This window comes from Sardina pilchardus, chromosome 7 (assembly GCF_963854185.1).
Source record: "Sardina pilchardus chromosome 7, fSarPil1.1, whole genome shotgun sequence".
NCBI lineage: Eukaryota > Metazoa > Chordata > Actinopteri > Clupeiformes > Clupeidae > Sardina > Sardina pilchardus.
In genome coordinates, this window is record NC_085000.1 from 1,960,706 (window position 1) to 1,983,277 (window position 22,572).

Sequence of the window (22,572 nt, forward strand, 5' to 3'; positions counted from 1 at the left end):
AGAAACTTCATTCAAACTCTGTAACGTAGGTCTTCTAATGGATCGGGTTGCTATAATTTTTCAACTTTGTAACTTTTATACTTTTTAAACTATAAATTAAAAACTATTAAAAATTACCCCATAGACTTAACATTGGCCTCTATGACATCACAATCGGGTCGTTGAGCAATTAGAATCTTATGCCAGGTGGCCAGCCCCACCTGCAGCAGCCCTCTCTCTCTCAGGCTATTAAGCAGACAATCTCTCTGTGAAGACTACATATCCTGTTAACTGTTTCCTCTGTCCACAACTGTTTCAAAATAAAAGTCCTCGCTGCAATAATACACTATTAAATCATTTAACCATTGAAACTACTCATCTATTGAACTGTTCAACGATTCCAACTGTCAGTTATCATCAACTATGCTTCCATTCAACTACATGAAACCTCCATGTACCTAGCAACCAACATAGCAACCATTAAAATTAAGCGTTTTTGACAGTTTCCATAGCAACCAACATGATTATACTTTCGTAACTTCTTTATTCCTGATAGTGGGCACCATGGATACCCTAGCAACTACTGTTTCAAAATAAAAGTCCTCACTAGCAAGTTAGCATTGTTAGCATGGTTAGCATTGTTAGCATAGTTAGCATTTTTAGCATAACTGCTAAAAATGATTAGCTAAGTTAGCTAATCAACCTGGTTAGCATTGTTAGCATAGTAACATTGTTAGCATAGTTAGCATGTTTAACACAACTGCTAAAATGATTAGCTAAGTTAGCTAATCAACCTGGTTAGCATTGTTAACACAGTTAGCAATGTTAGCATAGTTAGCATTTTTAGCATTACTGCTAGAAATTATCAGCTAAGTTAACTTATCAACCTGGTTAGCATTGTTAGCATAGTTAACATTTTAGAATACCTGTTAGAAATTATTAGTTAAGTTAGAACAGGAATGTTTAAGCTTTAAAATGTCTACCTTAACAATATCAACTCTCTTTAAACTATGCAACCACCATGTTTACCCTAGCTACACCTTAGTAGCCATATCTACATTTTTTTTGCATTTTCATGCACTGGTAATTCCTTGGAATTGCATTTCTAGTTTCTTTATGAGATTTTTCTTTTTCTCAGAATAAATTTGCTTCCCTTGCAGGGTGTATTTTTCCTCATTGTTTTCATTGTGGGAGTACAATAAATCACCTAAAGATTATTTTTTAGACCTATTTTTAATGAACTTTTACCAAGGGTGCCAATAATTCTGGAGGGTACTGTATATCCTCTTTTCGTCAATCTACGGTTTCGGTCTACTTTTCTACCTCTACTTTTCTACCTTCTAGCTGATTTTAAGCCTCGTTTGAATAAACGAGGCCAAGATGCAGCTAACATAAGTTAATGGAACGGCTTCAGCCCCAAGTAAAAGTTGACGCTAGTTCAAGCCAGGTTATTTCTGTTAAGCACCGCCTTTATTAGTGAGCTTGGTGGAATACCCCCCCTGGGCTGCTTGGAGAGTATTTTTTACAGTGTCATGGAATGGTCACTTAGTGGGTCGTGAGATGATTGCTGAATGTGATAAATGTAATAGGGCTTGAAATCGCTTAAAGGAACACTTCACCGTTTTTTCATATTAAACTATGTTATTGGCTTAATTAAGACGAGTTGATACATACCTCTCACGTTTCAATGCGTGCACTCACTGGCTCTGGCGCGCGGCGCAACTTGGATAGCACTTAGCTAGTCCATTGCATTCATTAGGATCCAAACAGAGATGAAGTCAGAAGTACACGAGTAGTCACACGACCAAGTATGGTGAGACAAAATAAAACGTGGTGCATTTCTAAGCAGGTAAAAGGGATAACTATATTGTGTGGCGGAATAATATTGGGAGCACTTAGACTCTGCGCAGTAATATCCTCACTCCAACGTGAAACTGAAAGTGCAAGAGTGAAGATATTACTGCGCCACACAATATAGTTATCCCTCTTTCCTGCTTAGAAAGGCACGTTTTACTTTTGTCTCACCATACTTGGTCGTGTGACTACTCGTGCAACTGTATTTTAATAGGGAAAACATGGAGGTGTTTGGTCGCTTCTAACTTGAATTTCCCCTTGAATTTCCCCTTGGGGATCAATAAAGTATCTATTTATCTATCTAACTTCATCTCTGTTTGGATCCTATGAATGCATTGGGCTAGCTAAGTGCTATCAAAGTTGCGCCTCGCGCCAGAGCCAGTGAGTGCATGCATTGAAACGTGAGAGGTATGTATCAACTCGTCTTAATTAGGGGAATAATGTAGTTTAATAAAAAAAAAAAAACGGTGAAGTGTTCCTTTAAGACTGCAGACTGCACGCACCTTTAATCCTTCCCTCTTTTTCTCTCTTCTCCTATCACCACCACTCACCCCCCCCCCCCCCCCACATTTTTTTTTTTACCATTTCCTGAAGAGCACTTTTGAACAAAGAATCGTCATGACAACCATGCATGATAAGACCTGCAGTTTTATTAACACAGGGTGGTGAATTGTGTTCAGACTTTGTGTAGAGAGCGACAGTTCTCATGAGACATGAGAGGACAAAGAAGAATGGAATCAGAAAAGCGTTTAGTAATTTGCCTTTGTGTACATGTGCACGTTATGAGTGCTCTGCGTGAGGCCGCAATGCTGCTCCCATATGGAACAGATTATTTACGGATTTTCTGAAAGAGACGTTGCAGTAATGATGATACATCACTGCAACAGGATTATAAAATCTCAGTGAAAACAGCTGAAGATAATAAAGTCACTGTGTGTAAACTGCTTGCAGGGTAAAAAACGCAATCTTCCATACCTAAAATATGAACTTTATTGCTGGATGTGAAGTAGTTGTGTTTAGAATCATACTAAAGAGGTGTGTGTGTGTGTGTGTGTTTCGTAGCCCTGGTGGCTCTTAAGATGCAAGGCCAGCCTTCTTCCTCCTCTTCATCAGAAGTGGATTGTGTGAGTCTTGAACATTTTTTATTCTGACCTGGTCATAGTCCACTCTTATTTCTGATAGGCCACTGGTCATTTCCTTCTGGAGATGGGGGGAATAAAACACAAAAAAACTTTGAGACTCATCCAGATGTCATCCAAGGGCTGATCACTACTATAGATGTGCCAAGATGTTCCTTTTATTACTAAGGCACTCACCTTCACTTCTTCCCAAGCTTCTAGTTCTTCATTCAGGACTCGACTTGTGTGGAGAGGTGTCTGGGGAACTTCCATTGACTGGGCACAGTTAAGAGGACACAAATACATTAGTCACAAATTCTGGAAAAAAATAATGCATCTGTGTTTCTGCACGAAAGATGACATTTTACTGAGTGGTAACGTTTTCCACAAATAGTGATTAAAAACTCATAAATCACCAGAGTGTGCTCACACTTAGCCAAAAGTGTTGCAACGTTAGCAAGTCAATACCAGAGGTGCGTTCAAATTGGGCAAACAGTGGCAAACGTTCGTGGTGAACATGTTTTCTTTGAACAGTTACATTTGAACGATTTGGTACAGGAAACAATTACAAGTATAGCCGCAAGCGGCGATGGCAGGCCCGAGCACCTGTGGTGCGGACCTGTGACATTTCGGAATCTAACAAAACAACATGTGCATGTTGGTGGGCATGTGCTTGAGTGGTTAATTTTCGTGAAAGTATGAGTCAACCACCAACAGACAACACACTAGGTGGCGCTATAGAGTCCCTAAGCCACACCCTAGGCCAGAGCTCTGTATCTGACTAGCGATAGCAATAACACAGAAGCCCACCAAATTTGGTTCATTTTCAACAATATATGTGTCAACTAGGGGTGTCACGATTCTCCAAATCCTCGATTTGATTACATTTTAGATTCTAAGGCCACGGTTCGATTCGATTCTCGATTTTTCCATTTTTTTTTTTAAACACAGGTTTCTATTAGAGATGCGCCGATATGGAATTTTAGGGCCGATAAGAGAGATAACCGATATTTATCGGTTTGTTGTGGCCAATAAGATAACTGATATTATTTAAAAAAATATGAAATGGACAACATGTAGGCTAATAGGCACCATTTAATTACAGTAATTGTATACCACCAATGATGGACATAACTCATAATAGTCCTCAGTGGTACAGCAGTCAACAACAGCAATAGCCTGAGCCTATGTGGCTCCTGTAAGTGAACGTGACGTCATTGAGGTGCGATTAAAGGGACACTGCGTTCTCATATGGAGTAAAAACACAACGCAGATAAATGGCTAGAAGTTGTGAAAAAGCTAGAGACCAGAGTTTTGTGGGAAACGTATGTATAGTTTTAGCAGCGGTTAATTAAATAAAGCAGCAACTCCTGGACTGTATCTTGTTGATCCCCGATGTGCCACTCCCACTATTTGCTCGAGCCGAACCGCAAAAAAAGACGGGCAAATTAGCCGAGTGCTGTCCAGTGTAATAGTAGGCTACCTTCTGTTGTGCACAACCTGCAGTGCTGCAGCGGTCATATTACAAAACCCAACCGAACAAAATGCAAATATAATACTTAGAACTAACTACTTATCTATTGATTTGTCCCACCAAAGTTTGTCTCCCCGACTAGCGCAGTGGTAAAGTGCAGACACACCAGCAAAACAATTCGCTCTGAGTAGGCTGAGCTTAGCCCTCTGCTTAGCTTAAAATGAAGACAGTTCAAGAGAGGTTTTGGTCTGCATAGATTCAACGTAGATGATGAAATACATCCACACAGCTGACATTATTTTGAGGAAGAAGTAGCCAACCAAGCTCAAGTAACATGCAGCCAGACGGGCCTTATGTAGTTGGGAAATTAGGGCTAAAATATCGGCGCAAATTATCAGCCGAAATTCTGTTATCGGACCGATAATAATATTTCAAAAAATTTCACTTATAGGCCAATAATATATTGGCCGCCGATATATTGTGCATCTCTAGTTTCTATGCCATTTTTATGTTTGCAATGTACCACACTACACTACATTGTCAGATTTAAAACATTTATTAACAAAATAATGTAACACTAACTTATATCTTCAGTCAGTTGGAACCTTCAGAAAAATAACCTGTCATCTAGTTTCTCTTTTGTAACTGCAGTCTTCACAGAAGATGACATTCATGTTCACAACAAAACAAACAAAAACAATAACACAGCCATGCCCATATTATTCTCTGAACAATTAAGTGTCTTAGCCAGCCAGTTCAACATTTACCATACAGATAACTACTCTCTATCCCCTGACAATGATGACAGGATTTTTAAATTCTTCCTTAAGATGTATTGTTTAGAACTGCTTTTTGAGTTGTCAAAAACATTAACCTTATCTTAAAATAGAACAAGACAACAATGTTGCAGTTTCAAGTTCTTCTTAATGAGGGATATGGAAAGAGAAGGTGTCAAAATATTAACTATTTACATTTACATTTCTATGGGCAGACAAGACTGTGATTCTTATATTTTCATATTCTTCTTTAAGAAAATGAGAATGTCCACATTCTCTGGAGAGAGGGCTGCTCTTTGAGCTGTCACAATGTACCCTGCTGTTGAGAACACTCTCTCACTGGCCACACTTGTTGCTTGTACAGCAAGATAACATTTGGCAAGCTTGGACAAATGTGGGTACTGGTGCTCATTATCTTTCCACCATTTCAGTGGATTTGAATCCAGAGAGATCACTTTAACCATTTTGTAGTTGAATCTCATCTTTCACAACATCAGGCCATGGTTTGGTTGCTGATGATGATGCAGGGGAGGCTGTGCTGAAAAAATCACCAAACAGTTCACTGAGTGCTGTTCTTTTTGCTGGGGGGCTGCCTTCGTGTGTTATAGCTTCTGGATCCTCTGTAGGGCTTTGGCTGGACCCTTCTCCTGAGGCATGAGACTGAAACAGTCACACACAAAAACACAGTTGTTTAGGTAATGAGCAGGCAGAAATAATATTTAACTGTGACAACACAACAATCAAGCTATTGTGAATAGGCCTATTCATGAAATATTATGAATGTGAAATTATGCAAATCACTGATTCTTGAGAATTTGCCTAAACAGGTTTTATTTTTGGGGAAAAAAAGTTAGTTAAATTACAAAATCTGAAGGTATGTCATTGTAGACCAAGGTCTTAGCTGTTCAGCAATGTACCGGTGCAACCTCCCCTTTCATAAAATAGGCATTTTCCAGTACTTATACAGCGTTTACTTTAAGCCTAAATAGAAAAAGTAAGCTTTTTTTTTATTCAACAATCATATTTTTGTATTAAAACAGACTATTACTTTAATAACTACACCACTGAAGACACATATTGTAAGCATATTTATTTCAAACAAACAAAAATTAATCTGAAGGTGGTGACACTAATCTGACGGTGTTGACAGTGGTTTCATTACAACGTAAAATTCCAAAATGAATACCACTCAAGTCTTGCTTGACAACTTTATTTAACTATTTGGTCCAAAAAGCCTCCGTTAAGGACCATTTGGAGGCTTTTTTCACCACCGTTAAGCAGAAAACCTGATGGTGGTGACAAAAATCTACTCTTTCACATGATATGCATGAATTATTCACATCATCCACCTGGTTTCCATCCTATTGCTGGCTACTTCAAACCTCTTCTTTAAAAGTATACATTTATTTTATAATCTAATCTAATATTTTGTATACAAAAGAGACGATGTTGATATGTTATGGTTGTGACAGTAGCGGTGTCCAAAAATATGAACAACTTTAAGAGAAAATAGCAAACTAATGGGAGCTTGAGTGATCTTAAAGCATGCAGTACGGCTGAAGGTTCGAAAATGAGGTCCTCAAGAATGTAGTTGACCTTGTAGTTGCCTGATTTTATTGCCTTTTATAAATATCTGACGGTGGTGACGAATATGTGGGACACATTTTGAACAGCCACAAAATAATAGTAAATAGTGTTCAAAACGTACTGTTTGGAGTTTCTAATACATAATGTACTCTTTCATATGGTAAAGATATCATTAAATTAAATTATTGTTTTTGTGTATTTAATCAAGTCAAAATAATTATCTCCTATTTGAGGACAGCTGATTTTGTAGGTTATGGGCCAGCATATAATCATTAAATTAATACAAAAATAAAATAAACCTTTAAAAGAACCTCACATTTGTGCAAAGGACCCCCTGATTATAACCTTGATTCTTTTTGTTCATGGAAATGGTATTAATTTCCAACAGAATCAGCACTTTTCTTAGTGAGAGATGTTTTTGGCAAATTCTCAAGAATGAGTGAAATACAAAAAAACGTTTACTTTACAGAATATCATGGTTATTTCATCATATTAGCTATAATTGATCACATACCTGTGTGGAATGCTCTTGCAAGATTTTCTCCTCCAGACAATTGAAGATCTCATTCCGAGATATGTCATCCAGGTGGGGTAAAGTCTTAAACCTAGGATCCAAGGCAGTGCTTTCATTCAGGAACTGTTGAAGACTTGGGTCTGAATAACTCTCTTCAAAGTTTGCCTCTATAGCAGTTTTAACAGCCTTTACAATCGCTGAATCTGTGTCACTGTGTTTCATGGATGTCAGGGTGGTGTGTTGTAGTGGCATGACCATAGACACAGTAGGCTGCTGTTCGGAACTCATCAAGGTTGTACCTGACATAGATCTTCCAGAACAGTCACATCTTGATCAGAGAGGGTGATGAAGTCTTTGGCATTTTTTATCTCTTTTTCTGCAAGTGCAGAATAGACAGCAGCTTGTTGCTCTAAATAGCATGTGATCATGTCATAGCTGGAGTTCCACCTTGTAATGACATCTTGAACCAACTTGCGAGCATGACTTGTTTAGACTGTAAGACAGCAGCTGCAGTGGTGCTTCTGTGGAAAAAAGTGACCACCCTCCTGACTCTGCCCAAAAGACGGGAAACCTGGTTTACTCCCAACCTCTTCTGCCTTTCTGGGCAAAACATCCAATGTGTGGAAACAATCCAGCTGCATGTGAGGCATTCACAATGTTCTTTGCAATATCAGTTGTCACAGGGATGGTTGCACTTTGTCTGTCCAATTTCCACTCCACTACCACTTCCCTCAGCACTTCCGCCAAATGTTCACTTGTGTGAGCTTCATATATGGGGCGAGTGTGTCACTCATGCACATGCCCACCAACAAGTACGTGTTGCTTTGTTAGATTCCGAAATGTCACAGGTCCACACAGCAGGTGCTCGGGCCCGCCATTGCCGCTTGCGGCTATATTTAGGGCCCAAGCACCGAGGTGCGGCCACTGAAAGTGGCTGCACCGTATAGGTGCAAGGCCCTATTGTTTTTGCTCAGATTATTAAGGCCCGAGCACCGAGGTGCGGCCACTGAAAGTGGCTGCACCGTAGCTGCACCGTCTTACCTGTTTTTTTTTTTTACACCAACTTGGCATGCTCTAAAACTCTTGTAATTTGGCAGCCATTTGTAGAATTGCAATCGAAACTCAGAGACAGAGCTTTGGCCTAGGGTGTGGCTCAGGGACTCTATAGCGCCACCTAGCGCGCTGTCTGTTGTGGTTGACACATACATGCACGAAAATGAACCAAATTTGGTGGACATGTGTGTTGTATGAATCTGAACAAGTTTTACATTTAAACTACATAGTGCATCTTAGAAGAATTTGAGTTATGATTATGATTATGATTTTTGCACATCATGTATTTTGAAACACTTCTCCTAGACGGTTTATCGAAATCATGTCATATAAGCACTAAAATGATCTTGAGGGGTTGCCCGAGAGGAATTGCGACCAGATTTTTGAATTTCAAAAGTATATCGAAATGGCGAAGGTTTGAACTAGAAAATGTAATTCCATGGAAGGAATTACCATTGCATGTAAATGTAAAAAGCTTGCTGTGTAAAACGTATTAGTTAAAAAGACAACACACTGTATGACACAATAAGAATAGATGAATAACAATAACCCAATCAGTTCCACTGAAATTACTTGGAAACCCACATTTAAAAAGTGATTCATGAAAATGCATTAAAATTGTGGATAGTATTTTGGAAAATAACTCTTCATTTATTAAAATAATAGACTGAAATAAAGTTGCCAACTTCAAACGAGTTGCAAGCGCTGACACTTTGTTTAGTAGCCCTAGGCCTAGGTTACTGAAGTTCACCTACAGTGAAACGAATGATGCTATGCAGCAACAGGTAGGAGGAAATGATATAGCAAATATAACGTTAGCTAGCTTGCTAACAACAAACATGATGGCAATGATGAGAATGATAACAATGTAGCTTGTACTGTACAAACGACTAGCTGTGAGAAGAAGGCTTAAACCTAAATGGTACAACTGGCATGTCTATCAGGTTATACGCTGACTGGCGTGGCTAGAAGCTAACGTTAAATTTGATTGTCGTTAGCTAAATATAGTGCTTACGTTAGGGTTTGATTGTATGGTCTAACGTCACCTAGAGCTAACCGGTTACTGTAATGAAGCAAGATGGGAGTGGGCTACTGCAGGAGACAAGACGAAGACGATAACGTTCCGTGGCATAGTATCAACGTTAGATTGCTTCTTCTAGTCACTGTTTACAGCCAGAGAGGGTTAAAGCGGAGCAGCTGGCTAATGAAGGATTCTTTGCTACAGCTGTAGCTTAATGAGCACTACGTAACAATCCATATCTGCCGCCAAAGCATCTCAACGTTAACTCTATTGGATTTTAGAACTCTTTTATCTTATATCTCAAAAAGTATAAAGTTCACAAATGTGAAAAATAATAGAACAAATCTCCGTTACAAGTCCTGTGTAGGGATGGGAATTGATAAGATTTTTCCGATTCCGATTCCATTTTCGATTCTGCGAAACGATTCGGTTCTTTATCGATTCTCTTATCGATTCTCTCATTTGGAGAAAATAACAAATCGATCAAGTAGCATCAACTTTAGTTCAGTTCAGAAGTGAAAAGAGAGGCTAGAGGTAGACTAAAGCCTACCTTACACTGACAAGATTTGGGAAAGATTCTTGAAAGACTGTAGTCTTTTGAGTAAAGTCTGAATGAGGGGCATTAGTTAAAAGACTACAATCTTTCAAGCATCTTTCCCAAATCTTGTCAGTGTAAGGTAGGTTTAAGACATGTACTGCCAGCCTCTGAGCCAGTCCGCCCCTTGTCACAGTCATCTTCTAAATTAAATGCATTAGATGGCTGCGTTAATTTAATGTTAACCGTTAAATAGCAGGTGCTACAACTAGGCAAATGGCACTAACATGAACGGTGAAACAGAAAAAAAGGTGTTTGTTTAAAAGTAGGTACTATGCTAAACCAAACCTCTATATCTCAAAGGTCTATGCTAAACTATACCATATATCCTCAAATTATGGCTAGATTATTTTATTTGCTTAGGCTGCACAAAGCAGAGGACTTTATTTGGGGCAGACGTGCACTGGAGACAGGCCGTCTGCGTGTTTTATTGTGAGACATGTAGGCCTACCGGTAGGCTATCAAAATCGAAAGATTTTCAATTTGGTTTGGGATTTAATTAATTTTGGACAGTTTGCTTATATTGCTAAATGTTGTGACTGATGACCACTGAAAGCTCGGGGGTATTTGATGCATCACGATTACGTTTCATGTAGTTGAAACAGTGTCGGTATTTCCACCTGCTGTTTATTACGGGACAGAGCGCCGCTTTCATTCATTCATTGAATGTGGGTGCTGTAGGCTTATAGAAACCTTATTCAGTAGGCATTAGCCAAGTAGCCTATATTGAGTATTTAGGTAGCCTATGCATGATTTAGCCTACTTTTAATTAAATACGTTGGCTGGAATGCCTCCAATTGTGTTTAAATGTCGTCTCCTGCTTCAGCCTCAGAACGGGGCGGCAAGCGAGTGTGTTGGAAACCCATGGTGTACAACGACTTTTAATTGACAACAATATCAAACCAACTAATCAACAATATTAAGAAGAGTTCTTATTTATTTGAGTTAAATATAATTTCGGGTCATAATTTAAGGATTGTAAGCAACGTTTGCAATATTATTTTGGCTGCCAACACACGTTGCATAAAGACCGCAAGTTTTATCTGCTTTGCGTTCACGGGCTTAGCCTAAAGCCTACTCATTCCATCGAATAGATAAAGGCACATGATAGAAACAATACCTTATTCCTTGTTCTGTTGCTTCTTAATTGCCCTTGCACATAGGCCTAGCCTACACAAAGAGACCAAGAGAGGAGGACTTATGGCTATCGCACCAGTCCGCTCAATTTGCCTGTTTCTGCCAAGGCGGCTATTCAGCTTTCTTTCTTTGATTCTTTAAATGTAAGCCTTTAGCCTATTATTTATTAGGCTATTATAATTATTAGGCTATATCATTTATCATAATCATTATGAAGTTTAGCTACTGCTAAACCCTTTTGCAGAGGCGCTGGCGGAGGTTTGCGCCCTCGGAGTGTTTTCAGTTTTGGACTGCATTTGGGTCATTCCGTGTCAAATCACCCAGTGCCGGAAAGTGACCCTCTCCGAAAAAATCTGAAATAAATCACAGGTGTTTGTAGACTAGACCTATGCACAAATCTGAAATAGTATACCTGGATCACTAATGGTTTAAAATCTACAGCCCTTTGAAGCTTCAAGTCATTTTAAGCATTGTGGTGAACAATCCTTTTTGGTCAACTTGCAACGTTATTGGTTCTTTTGGTATTTCACACACATCAGTGAAACTATGTGAATGGAAGCACATTTTCCTGTTGAATTAAGAAATCTAATCAGATGAGACATGTCTTGTGTAATTTCCCCTCTGCAAAGCTCTGAAAATGGCTATAAATTCATTATGTGAAAAGACATCATCACTTTTGAAGGCTTCTCATTCGAAAGGTATGTGCCACAAATTTCATCAGGTTTTTTTCCCACTCATATATGGACTATAAGGTCATGTCCATGCATCAACTTTGGTTGTAATCGTTGTCATATTGTCAGAGCATTTTGTTTTAATTGGGCTTGATTTTCAAAAAGCCCATTTTCGTCCTATCATTTCACCATGTGGACAGTTAACAGGATTTTTTTTAATTTTACCATATCACATTCTGTATGTGAGGATCATCTGTCCAAAATGTGGGCTTGTTGCTGAGTTTCTTTATTGGAGATATGATTTTTGGAAAATATTCTCTATAAATCCACTGAACTTGCATTGGATCTGCAGTACCACTTTGCACCACATGGGATGCTCTTTTAATACAATGGAAGTCAATGGAAGAGTAAGAGATTCACTTGTTTGCTGCACATATCCAATCTAAACACACATTTGATGGTTCATAGTTGAATTGCTCCAAGTAATGATTGCAACATGAACAACATACTACTCATAAATAAATCTTATTTAGCTAAATAAACTGATCAAGCTAAATATACACACATAAGACTGACTGATCATACATGCAGCAAGAAGATTTAGCTTGCCATCTTTGTAACAGTTTTCTACACCACCATAGAAGTTGGAAAATGAAAGTCATGAACATATTCAAGAAAAAAGGGGTTTCAAGAATTCAGTGCATTATCAGATGCAGAAAAAGCGTCAGATGCAGTTTAGAGCAGATATTTCACTTGATGAAGATGACCATGCATGTTTCCATCACATAAAAGTTTTAATCAAAAGGTATGAGGGCTCAAAACGCTACTGCCTGGATCCAAGACGCATTCATGAAAAGGAGATAACTCATCAAGTATCTTGTATGTATGATGACCAGTCAGTCTTATGTGTGTATAATTTGCTTGATCCGCTTATTTTCTCTAAATAAGATTTATTTATGAGTAGTATGTTGTTCATGTTGCAATAATTACTTGGAGAAATTCAACTATGAACCATAAAATGTGTGTTTAGATTGGATATATATCAGCAAACAAGTGAATCTCTTACTCTTCCATTGACTTCCATTGTATTAAAAGAGCACCCCATGTGGTGCAAAGTGGTACTGCAGATCCAATGCAAGTTCAGTGGATTTATAGAGAATATTTTCCAAAAATCATATCTCCAATAAAGAAACTCAGCAACAAGCCCACATTTTGGACAGATGATCATCACATACAGAATGTGATATGGTAAAATTAAAAAAAATCCTGTTAACTGTCCACATGGTGAAATGATAGGACGAAAATGGGCTTTTTGAAAATCAAGCCCAATTAAAACAAAATGCTCTGACAATATGACAACGATTACAACCAAAGTTGATGCATGGACATGACCTTATAGTCCATATATGAGTGGGAAAAAAACCTGATGAAATTTGTGGCACATACCTTTCGAATGAGAAGCCTTCAAAAGTGATGATGTCTTTTCACATAATGAATTTATAGCCATTTTCAGAGCTTTGCAGAGGGGAAATTACACAAGACACGTCTCATCTGATTAGATTTCTTAATTCAACAGGAAAATGTGCTTCCATTCACATAGTTTCACTGATGTGTGTGAAATACCAAACGAACCAATAACGTTGCAAGTTGACCAAAAAGGATTGTTCACCACAATGCTTAAAATGACTTGAAGCTTCAAAGGGCTGCAGTTTTTAAACCATTAGTGGTCCAAACATACTATTTAAGATTTGTGCATAGGTCTAGGCTACAAACACCTGTGATTTATTTCAGATTTTTTTGGAGAGGGTCACTTTCCAAATTGGCTGAAATTGGGTGATTTGACACGGAATGACCCATTTGTGCTCTAACGTCAAATGTAGCCTAACTTAATAACCTAACTTATTGAAACTAACTAGCATTTGAGACTGATTGGGCAATGGGCATTGAACACTGGTGTATACTTTTCTGCATTTAATTAGCCTTATGAAGTTTTGTGTGTTTGGCATGCATCGATACATGTCATTGCGCAACCACTGATTGATTTCTTCTTTTGGTTCGGTGTAGCCTACTTACAAAGTCATAGAACTCACTGTAGCCTACGGAAATGTTTCTGCACATTGGTAGTATTTCCTCCTGTTGAAGAAATATCCACTTTGCTTTGTACTTGCCCTGTTGTCATCCTTTCGGGTGTAAACCCATTTGTGCTGCATCCATGGCAGTCGGCCGCGCTGAACTTGACGACGCCACGGACCTTGCGTATCTTGCGTAAGCTACGCAACGTGCGTGGCAACGTCCTTCGTGCCCATTGGAATCGATAAGGGAATCGTTTGCAAAACTGCCAAGCGATTCCAAGGAATCTAAACATGGGGAACCGGTTCTGAACGAGAACCGGTTTTCGATTCCCATCCCTAGTCCTGTGTAGGAGTGTTTGAATGACGTCAAACGGTTCAGTGGTTCTAGAGCCTCTGATCGTTGATTTTGGTCGGAAGATATAATAATAATTATAAGAAGAAGAACAGTGATAACAGTACATTGCATTTACATGCAATGTAATTATGGCGTTTTATTAAGAAACAGGAAGTTGGTGTTATAGGCAGAAAAAAGGTTTTGAATTGGATGTAATTTGGCAGCTATATGTGGAATTGCTTCTGCTAGTCAGAGACAGAGCTCTGGCCTAAGGTGTGGCTTTGGGACTCTATAGCGCCACCTAGCAGCACGTTATCTGTTGTGGTTGACACAAACATTCACGAAAATGAACCAAATTTGGTGGGCATGTGTGTTATTGCTATTGCTAGTCAGAGACAGAGCTCTAGCCAAGGGTGTGGCTTAGGGACTCTATAGCGCCACCTAGCAGCACGTTATCTGCTGTGGTTGACACAAACATTCACGAAAATGAACCAAATTTGGTGGGCTTGTGTGTTATTGCTATTGCTAGTCAGAGACAGAGCTCTAGCCAAGGGTGTGGCTTAGGGACTCTATAGCGCCACCTAACATATAGGCTGTTGTAGTTGTCACATACATTCACGAAAATTAATCAAATGTGGTGGGCTTGTGTGTTATTGCTATTGCTAGTCAGAGACAGAGCTCTAGCCAAGGGTGTGGCTTAGGGACTCTATAGCGCCACATAGCAGCACGTTATCTGTTGTGGTTGACACAAAAATTCTCGAAAATGAACCAAATTTGGTGGGCTTGTGTGTTATTGCTATGGCTAGTCAGAGACAGAGCTTAGGGACTCTTTAGCGCCACCTAGCGCATTGTCTGTTGTGGTTGACACATACATTCACGAAAATTAACCAATTTTGATGGGCTTGTGTGTTATTCCTATTGCTAGTCAGAGACAGAGCTCTGGCCTAGGGTGTGGCTTAGGGACTCTATAGCGCCACCTAGTGCGTTGTCTGTTTTGGTTGACACATACATTCACGAAAATGAGCCAAATTTGGTGGGCACATGTGTTATTGCCATCGCTATTAAGAGATAGAGCTCTGGCTGAGGGTGTGGCTTAGGGACTCTATAGCGCCACCTAGCGCATTGTCTGTTGTGGTTGATACATCCATGAAAATGAACCACATTTGGTGTGTTATTGCTACCTCTAGTCAGAGACAGAGCTCTGGCCTAGGGTGTGGCTTAGGGACTCTATGGTGCCACCTAGCCTGTTGTCTGTTGTTGTTGACACAGACATTGATGAAAATTAACCAAATTTGGTGGGCATGTGTGTTGCTCATGTACATGCCCACCAACAAGTACATGTTGCTTTGTTAGATTCCGAAATGTCACGGGTCCGCACCGCAGGTGCTCGGGCCCGCCATCGCCGCTTGCGGCTATATTTAGTAGTATTATTTCATTTTACACATTTATCAGACTCACCAACTTTGTGTTTACACTATCTTCAAATAATCTGATTGGCAAGTGGAATGTTGGTTATTTGCTGAGGTTGTATGTATACATGACAGAGTGGTCTGATGTTTCATAAGTGTGAGTGATGTCTCACCTGTATCCAGGGGTGGTTCATGAACTCTGTGATATTCATCCTCTCGGTGGGTTCTGTCTTCAGCAACAGCCTAATCAGCTGCTTTGCTGTAGAGAGTGAGAGACAGCATTCCAGTCTTACCTGTGCATTTTCATACACTAAGAATTGTATAGCTTTACAGCTGTTTGGCAATAAACTGATTGTTCCTTCTATTAAAACTGACACTTGACCTGGCCAGTGTCAGTGCCATTTTATGTAACAAACTGGTTTACTAATAAGACAAAATCACTGTGCACTGTCCATTTACAGATTCTATTTAGTTTGCTCTAAATAAACAATGTTTAAACTTTAAACTAAATTGTTCTGTTGTTTTCAAGGTTCAAACTTCAAAAGTCTTAGGCCCCGGCAGTGGCGTAACTGGCTGGGGCACCTGCACCGTACGCTGGCGACCCGGGTTCGATTCCCGCCCCGTGGTCCTTTCCAGATCCCACCCCGACTCTCTCCAACTCACTTCCTGTCATTCTCTCTACTATCCTGTCCAAATAAAGGCATAAAAAGCCCAAAAAATAATCTTAAAAAAAAAAAAAGTCTTAGCTCGATATATATTTATAGTGTGTTTTTTACCTTTGAACTTTGACCTTTGAAAATCATTTTTTAAATAGTTGTGTTTACACGGAATTATAATAAAAAGTCATTTCATTACATCCACTTTTCTCACATATACTTATTGTGGAGGACCTCTAGAATATAACCATATGTGCCATCTCTGCATAGACGTTTTTAGTTAGATGAAAAACTTAAAAATATCAAGGTATAGCTGCCTGAAAAGGCCCCGGGCCTCCAAGTGGTAATACCTTCCTCTGACACATCCGACCACTCGTCGGCGGGGAACCCGTACTGGCCGTTCCGAATTCTCGTCTTCATGCCGGGCGACATGGCCTGGCCGTGCAGGGAGTAGAACGGAGGGTAGCCACACAGACTGGACAGAGGGACGGAAGGAAGGGTGGGTTCCAAAGAAAGATCCAAAACAAAACCAAAAAAAATCAGGGACGTGGGAATGTGAAGAATGCAACTATAATTACACACTTTAACTCACAACCAGTGCTACTCACAGTATGTACATGATGACCCCCAGGGACCACATATCACAGGACTTATCATATTTCTCTGGACCAAGGACCTCTGGGGCTGGAAGAGACCACATTGTGCACATAAATAAACATCCAATCACACAAGACTGCTCTAAAATGAGCGAAGATGTACTGTAACACCAAAACACCTACAAAAGACTGCTGTTTCTGCTTGGACGCCTACTTCTCTTACCGACATAGTAAGGTGTGTAGCAGGGTGTGGCTAGTGAGTTGTGTGACACGGTCTCTTTGGCAAACCCAAAGTCTGTCAGTTTGAGCACGGCGTCTGATCGTTTTGATGTGTACAGGAGGTTCTCGGGCTAAGAGAAAAGCCAGAGGTTAGAACAGAGAACAAAGACCAAGGTTAATCGGAAGTGCTATTAAGTTACAGACCCTCTCTTCTGGAGATATGTTTGTCTTAACGTACCTTGACATCCCTATGTGCAATGTTGATGGCGTGTAAGGCCTGGATGGCTTCTCCGATATGCTTCATGATGTTTGAAGCCTCTGTCCACACACACACACACACACACACACACACACACACACACACACACACACACACACACACACACACACACACACACACACACACACACACACACACACACACACACACACACACACACACACACACACACACACACACACACAATTTTATATACATTTATTTTCCATCCGGTAGCCTGGTTTCACCAAACCCATTCACATTGAAGGGTCTGGAAACGCACCACACAAGGGATATTTTTGATCATAGCATCCTAATGGGCATAGACTTTGCATTAACTCTGAAATCACTGAACCCATCTAACTAACTACATCAGGGATAACACAGTACATTGGCAGTAAAGAAACTTTGCATTTACATTTATAGAATAAATGCATAATTTCTTCCGACTGCAGTTATTCATGTTTGGTGGTTACTACCATTTTATTGCTTCATCTAACTCTACCATGGCCAGAAACACTCTATAAACTGCAACGTCATCCCCTCTGGTCCCTGATTGGTTTGCCATCCTAGTGGCCGAGGGATACGCTCATACCAAGAACATATTCAGTAAATGAACTGAGATACCTCCGAGTTGGTAGGACAGTGTTATAACAGAGGGTTGATTAATTAAAGAAATAAAGTATCTTTGGTTGTAGACAGTACAAGTGTGAGGTTTTGTATTAGTAGCAACACAGAGTACACCATACACACACACACACACACACACACACACACACACACACACACACACACACACACACACACACACACACACACACACACACACTACCTCTCTCTGTGAAGCACTGGTCTCCTCTCTTCTGGATGCAACTGAACAGCTCACCCCCTTCCATACTGGGATGGAAACATTTAAGCAAGGAAAGTTGTGTCACTGAATTTTAGAGCGACAAACACAAAAGGTGTTCAAATACAAAACAACTTGTAAGGTGATATTTGCAAAGAAGGACTTCTGAGGTGAAGGAGGAAATAGGTATTCTGCTTAGTAATGACTCATACATGTATTATACAAGAGTCTAATGACTCATAAATGTATATTATAATAGCAGTCTATGACTCATAAATATATATATTGGCCATGAGTCCATTTCAAGTAAAGTACAGAATAGAAGAGTGTTACACATGCATCTTAAACAGCTGGACCTGCCAATGGAAATGAATGGTCTTTATGCTTTCTTTATACAGACAAATAGTGAATGCTACCCAGAGCCCTTTGACTGAATGGAAACTTTGCACTCAGCCTTTCAGGATTCACTGCTGTGGCAAATGATTCTGATCCAAAAGAAACCCATTAACGTGTGGTGTGCATAATAATAACACTGACGCAGGGCTTGTTATTACCGCCACATGTGCTACGTCATTCTAGGCTGCGTGAGGCAAGAAACACACCATTCCATGACGATGAGGAGATACTTCTTGCCCTGGTAGAGGTTCTCGTAGACGTCAGCGATGCCCACAATGTGAGGGCATGTAGAGGCTCGACAGTGCAGCTCCACCTCTCGCCGAGCCTTGGGGCAGTCCAGCAGCATCTACAAGACACCAAGAAACCGAGTGAATGAGTGAGTATGACATGCAATACAAGGGCGGTGTTTACTGTAGATTTTCATGGACGAGATGGATAAAGTGGATGAATGAGAATGACAATGTTTGCACGTGTGCTGATGTCTAATCAAACATTTCCATTACTGCGCAGCACTACTGTACAGGAAGAGAGGAGGAGAGACAGGAAGGATGTGGGGGAGGGGAGGACCATCCCTTTATTCATTGACATCTTCATATGGATCTAAGATCTAATGGAAAGCTCTTAGCTGCTCCACTTAAATCAGCCTGATGTCATTTTATCCTGACAGACAGAAGCTTAGCTAGTGCGCCTGAACCAGCAGAATGCCAAACAAGGCAGCTCCATATCCTAAGCATCTGCACGTCTTGTGTGCATGTCTGTGTATGGATGAACTCCAATGGGCTTGTCTGCGTTAATATATTCAGAGAGGCTTCCAGGAGTTAGAAAGTATGTGAGTCTGTATGGCATTAGCAGAGAATGTGGGTAGCGTGCATGCCTGCATTTAAAAGCTAAAGGTTTTACTATACTATAATCACAGCATGTCTAGACCATATAGCACTCACTTTTCACATGTTAATGAACTCAGACCAAAAAGTTTTAGGAGGCAGTAACACCTGTGCGCAAACACACACATATGCATACAATCACAGAGTCTATACAGGCACTGAGTTACATAAAGGAACGTGGAGCAATGATAGGTCCCTGGAATGGAGTCGCTTGCAGATACAGTAGACAACAATCCTGAACAATGGGTGGTTTGAAATGCCTGTTAAATGAGTGTGTCCTGGCTCGTTACATTTTACAGTTGGTAGAAAAGCTGACCCACAGGAGGAGAGTAACCACAGGGACCCACTGAGAACCACAGCCAATCTCCTCAAACTGTGTGTTGAAAAACAAAGCATTTGGAAAAAAGGTATGTTTTGAGGACAACATATGTTTTACATTACTCAATTTCCAACAGACTCCAACTGATTGTGAAAATATTGACTCTTTGGAATTGGCAACGTGCCATTCAGCCATTCCTTGAATCATTTAGGAACACGGACAATGGAACACAGGGGAGAAAAAAAATCAAGCAATGTTTTTCAATGAGACATTGTCCAAACATGGCCAGGATTTTGGTAGAACAACTTCTTGGTCTCAGTCCTACTACGGGCTCACTAACATGTCCATCCCAAACACAGTGTGTTCTGACCCCTTGACCAGTGCTCAGAGTTGTTGAGTGTCTCTTCATCTCCTGCACAGCCCAGGATAATCCCCATAGCATACTTTACTCTGCTTGGCTCTCTCACAGCAGACTACATTTAGCAACAAACACACCCGTCCCTCCTCCGCTAAGAGGGTTACCAGAGCCAAGTCCTGGAAGCAGGGACAGCACGAGATGTCTGGCACAGGCTGAGACCAAGGTACACCTCCACGTTCCCTCCCCGCCCTCCCAGAACGGCACACAACAGATGTTGCTGTATGAGAACATGGCGCCGTCGCTACTAAACAAACAAACAACAAACAAAAACAACAACTTTAGTCCTGAGCATAGTCACCCATAGTACGTTCGCTTGTCTGCAGTGGCATCAGTGTGACATAATGCTCACTGGTGAATGACTAGCGCATGTCTGGCTATATGAAATAGCCGTCTTTCTCTGGTATGTGTGCATACCTTGAGGGACTATGGTGTGTGGTCACCAGCTGTTCTATGGTGCAGATCAATTGTTATCTCCTCACCATAGAGGAGTGTTCTAGCGTAATGTTATAGCTCTTTTACGTTTTTTGGGGGATGGGAACTATATATCCTCCTTGGCCCCTCAATGTGAAGAGATTTAGTGCTGTGCAGATAGGTTTCTTGAAACTAGTCGCAATGAAAGGTGCAAAATTACATCAAAGCAAGACTTTGGCCTTCCGTGAACCATTTCATTGCAAAATGAAATTCAAAGGTCTGCCTGTGACCCAATGACCTCGCTGTAAAAGTTGAGTGCACTGTAACCTTAATGGAAGGCCTACACAAGGCAAGACCATCAAGAGTAAGCAGGAAGCTCAGACTTTTGTGTTCCAACCCTTACAACACTTGTGAAAGTAAAGAAGACTGCGTAGACATAAGACCACTGACGCCCATCCGCACACATTATGGTGCTGTGTTTGGCTCACAGAATGACTGGCGCTCACCCAAGGCCTGCATGCATTTTACAGGAAATCTGAAGGATATTGCCTGTTCCACCGCACAGACATTCAATTGGGGGCATTCATAACATATTTTCAGGACAAAACACAGTAAATCATTGTTCCTATAAGATCTCCGGCATAGGGACCTCATTCATTTAGTTAGAGCTGTGGGCGAAGACCTGGATACACTCAGACCCCTCTCTCTACCCGCCTTTAAACAGGCGGGGCCCATTACCAAACTTATATAGTCATGCTAACAAATGAATGGAAATTAGGATTACCTTTAAGGCGTACTTTTGACCGTTGCTCTTCCGAAATACTTCCAGGACCCTGCCATTTATGCCCATACCAAGTACTTGACTCGTAACTTTGTATTCTTCCGTTATAACGCTCTTCTTCAATCCCGGGATCGCTTTTGCTTGATTTTGTGCATGGGACATGATTAAATATCATTTAGCCTATTTATACCTTCCTATTTTGATAAATTGTCAACTGAAAAAGTAGCCTGAGACTTAAGCTCACACACTGTCGTAGCAGCGGATGTATTAAGGATTTCCCAGGCTATCCAATTAGTTTGTGAACCGACGGATCTATATGGCGCATGTCGCCTCGTCTTCTTACATGGATGTGGGTAAATGCCACATTCACCCACCGATGATCAACTTTTAAAAGCGTCCTAATTTCTCGGTCAAATTTGTCATTACTCTTCCGGATGTTTATCGGCCAAAACGAAAGTATCCGATGAACAAAAACGTTAAAATCGTGGAAAACAGTTCCTGGTACCACTCAGTGGTATCCATCCAATATTCCTGCACTACATTTTTCGTCTCCCTAAACTGAAGAGGATTTACCAACAATCGATTCTAAGCCCTTGTCAAGATACCGATGACAGACAGCCAGAGATGTTTCCTGCCTATGACCTCACACTCCATGTCGGGTAGTGACAGTGGTGCGGTCCTTAAAGGCATAGTTCTGCAACTCTATGCGTCTCAGTACAAAAGTGGCACGACTTTTTACAGTGTAGGCTATCACAAGCATGTCTTTTGGCGTCTTTTACACCAAGATGGATGCATTATTTTGTGGAATTAGGACTGAAATACGAATTGACCCATGAGAGGGCAGTAAAGTGAAATTGCCATAATAGGCTAACTGTACATAGGCCTACACACAAGTAGGCTACGCACACACTCACACACATGCACGTACACACACACACACACACACACACACACACACACAGGCATAAACACACACAATACATACATGCACACACAGTAGACAGGCAGGCAAACATGCACCTGCACAAACACACACATAAACCAACCCATAAACACACGCACACATGCACGAACACCCACATGCACACACATAAACACACACACGCGCACACACGCGCACACACACACACACACACACACACACACTGACTCTCGCCAGACCCTTGTAGTTCCGCCATGCTCCACCAGAGGC

General features: G+C 40.6%; 1 protein-coding gene across 1 annotated transcript; it reads right to left on the reverse strand.

Annotated features, from left to right (window-relative positions):
• Window positions 1–2,463: 2,463 nt before the first annotated feature.
• On the reverse strand, window positions 2,464–22,026 carry LOC134087076 (MAP kinase-activated protein kinase 2-like). The gene is made up of 10 exons (XM_062540290.1): window positions 21,384–22,026; window positions 18,774–18,913; window positions 18,157–18,221; window positions 17,304–17,383; window positions 17,070–17,196; window positions 16,859–16,934; window positions 16,601–16,725; window positions 15,768–15,853; window positions 3,150–3,227; window positions 2,464–3,033 (listed from the first exon to the last, which is right to left on the reverse strand). Exons 1-10 carry the CDS (start codon window positions 21,540–21,542, stop codon window positions 2,908–2,910), a joined length of 1,062 nt encoding a protein of 353 aa, XP_062396274.1. The 5' UTR covers window positions 21,543–22,026; the 3' UTR covers window positions 2,464–2,907.
• Between the last annotated feature and the right edge of the window lie 546 nt (window positions 22,027–22,572).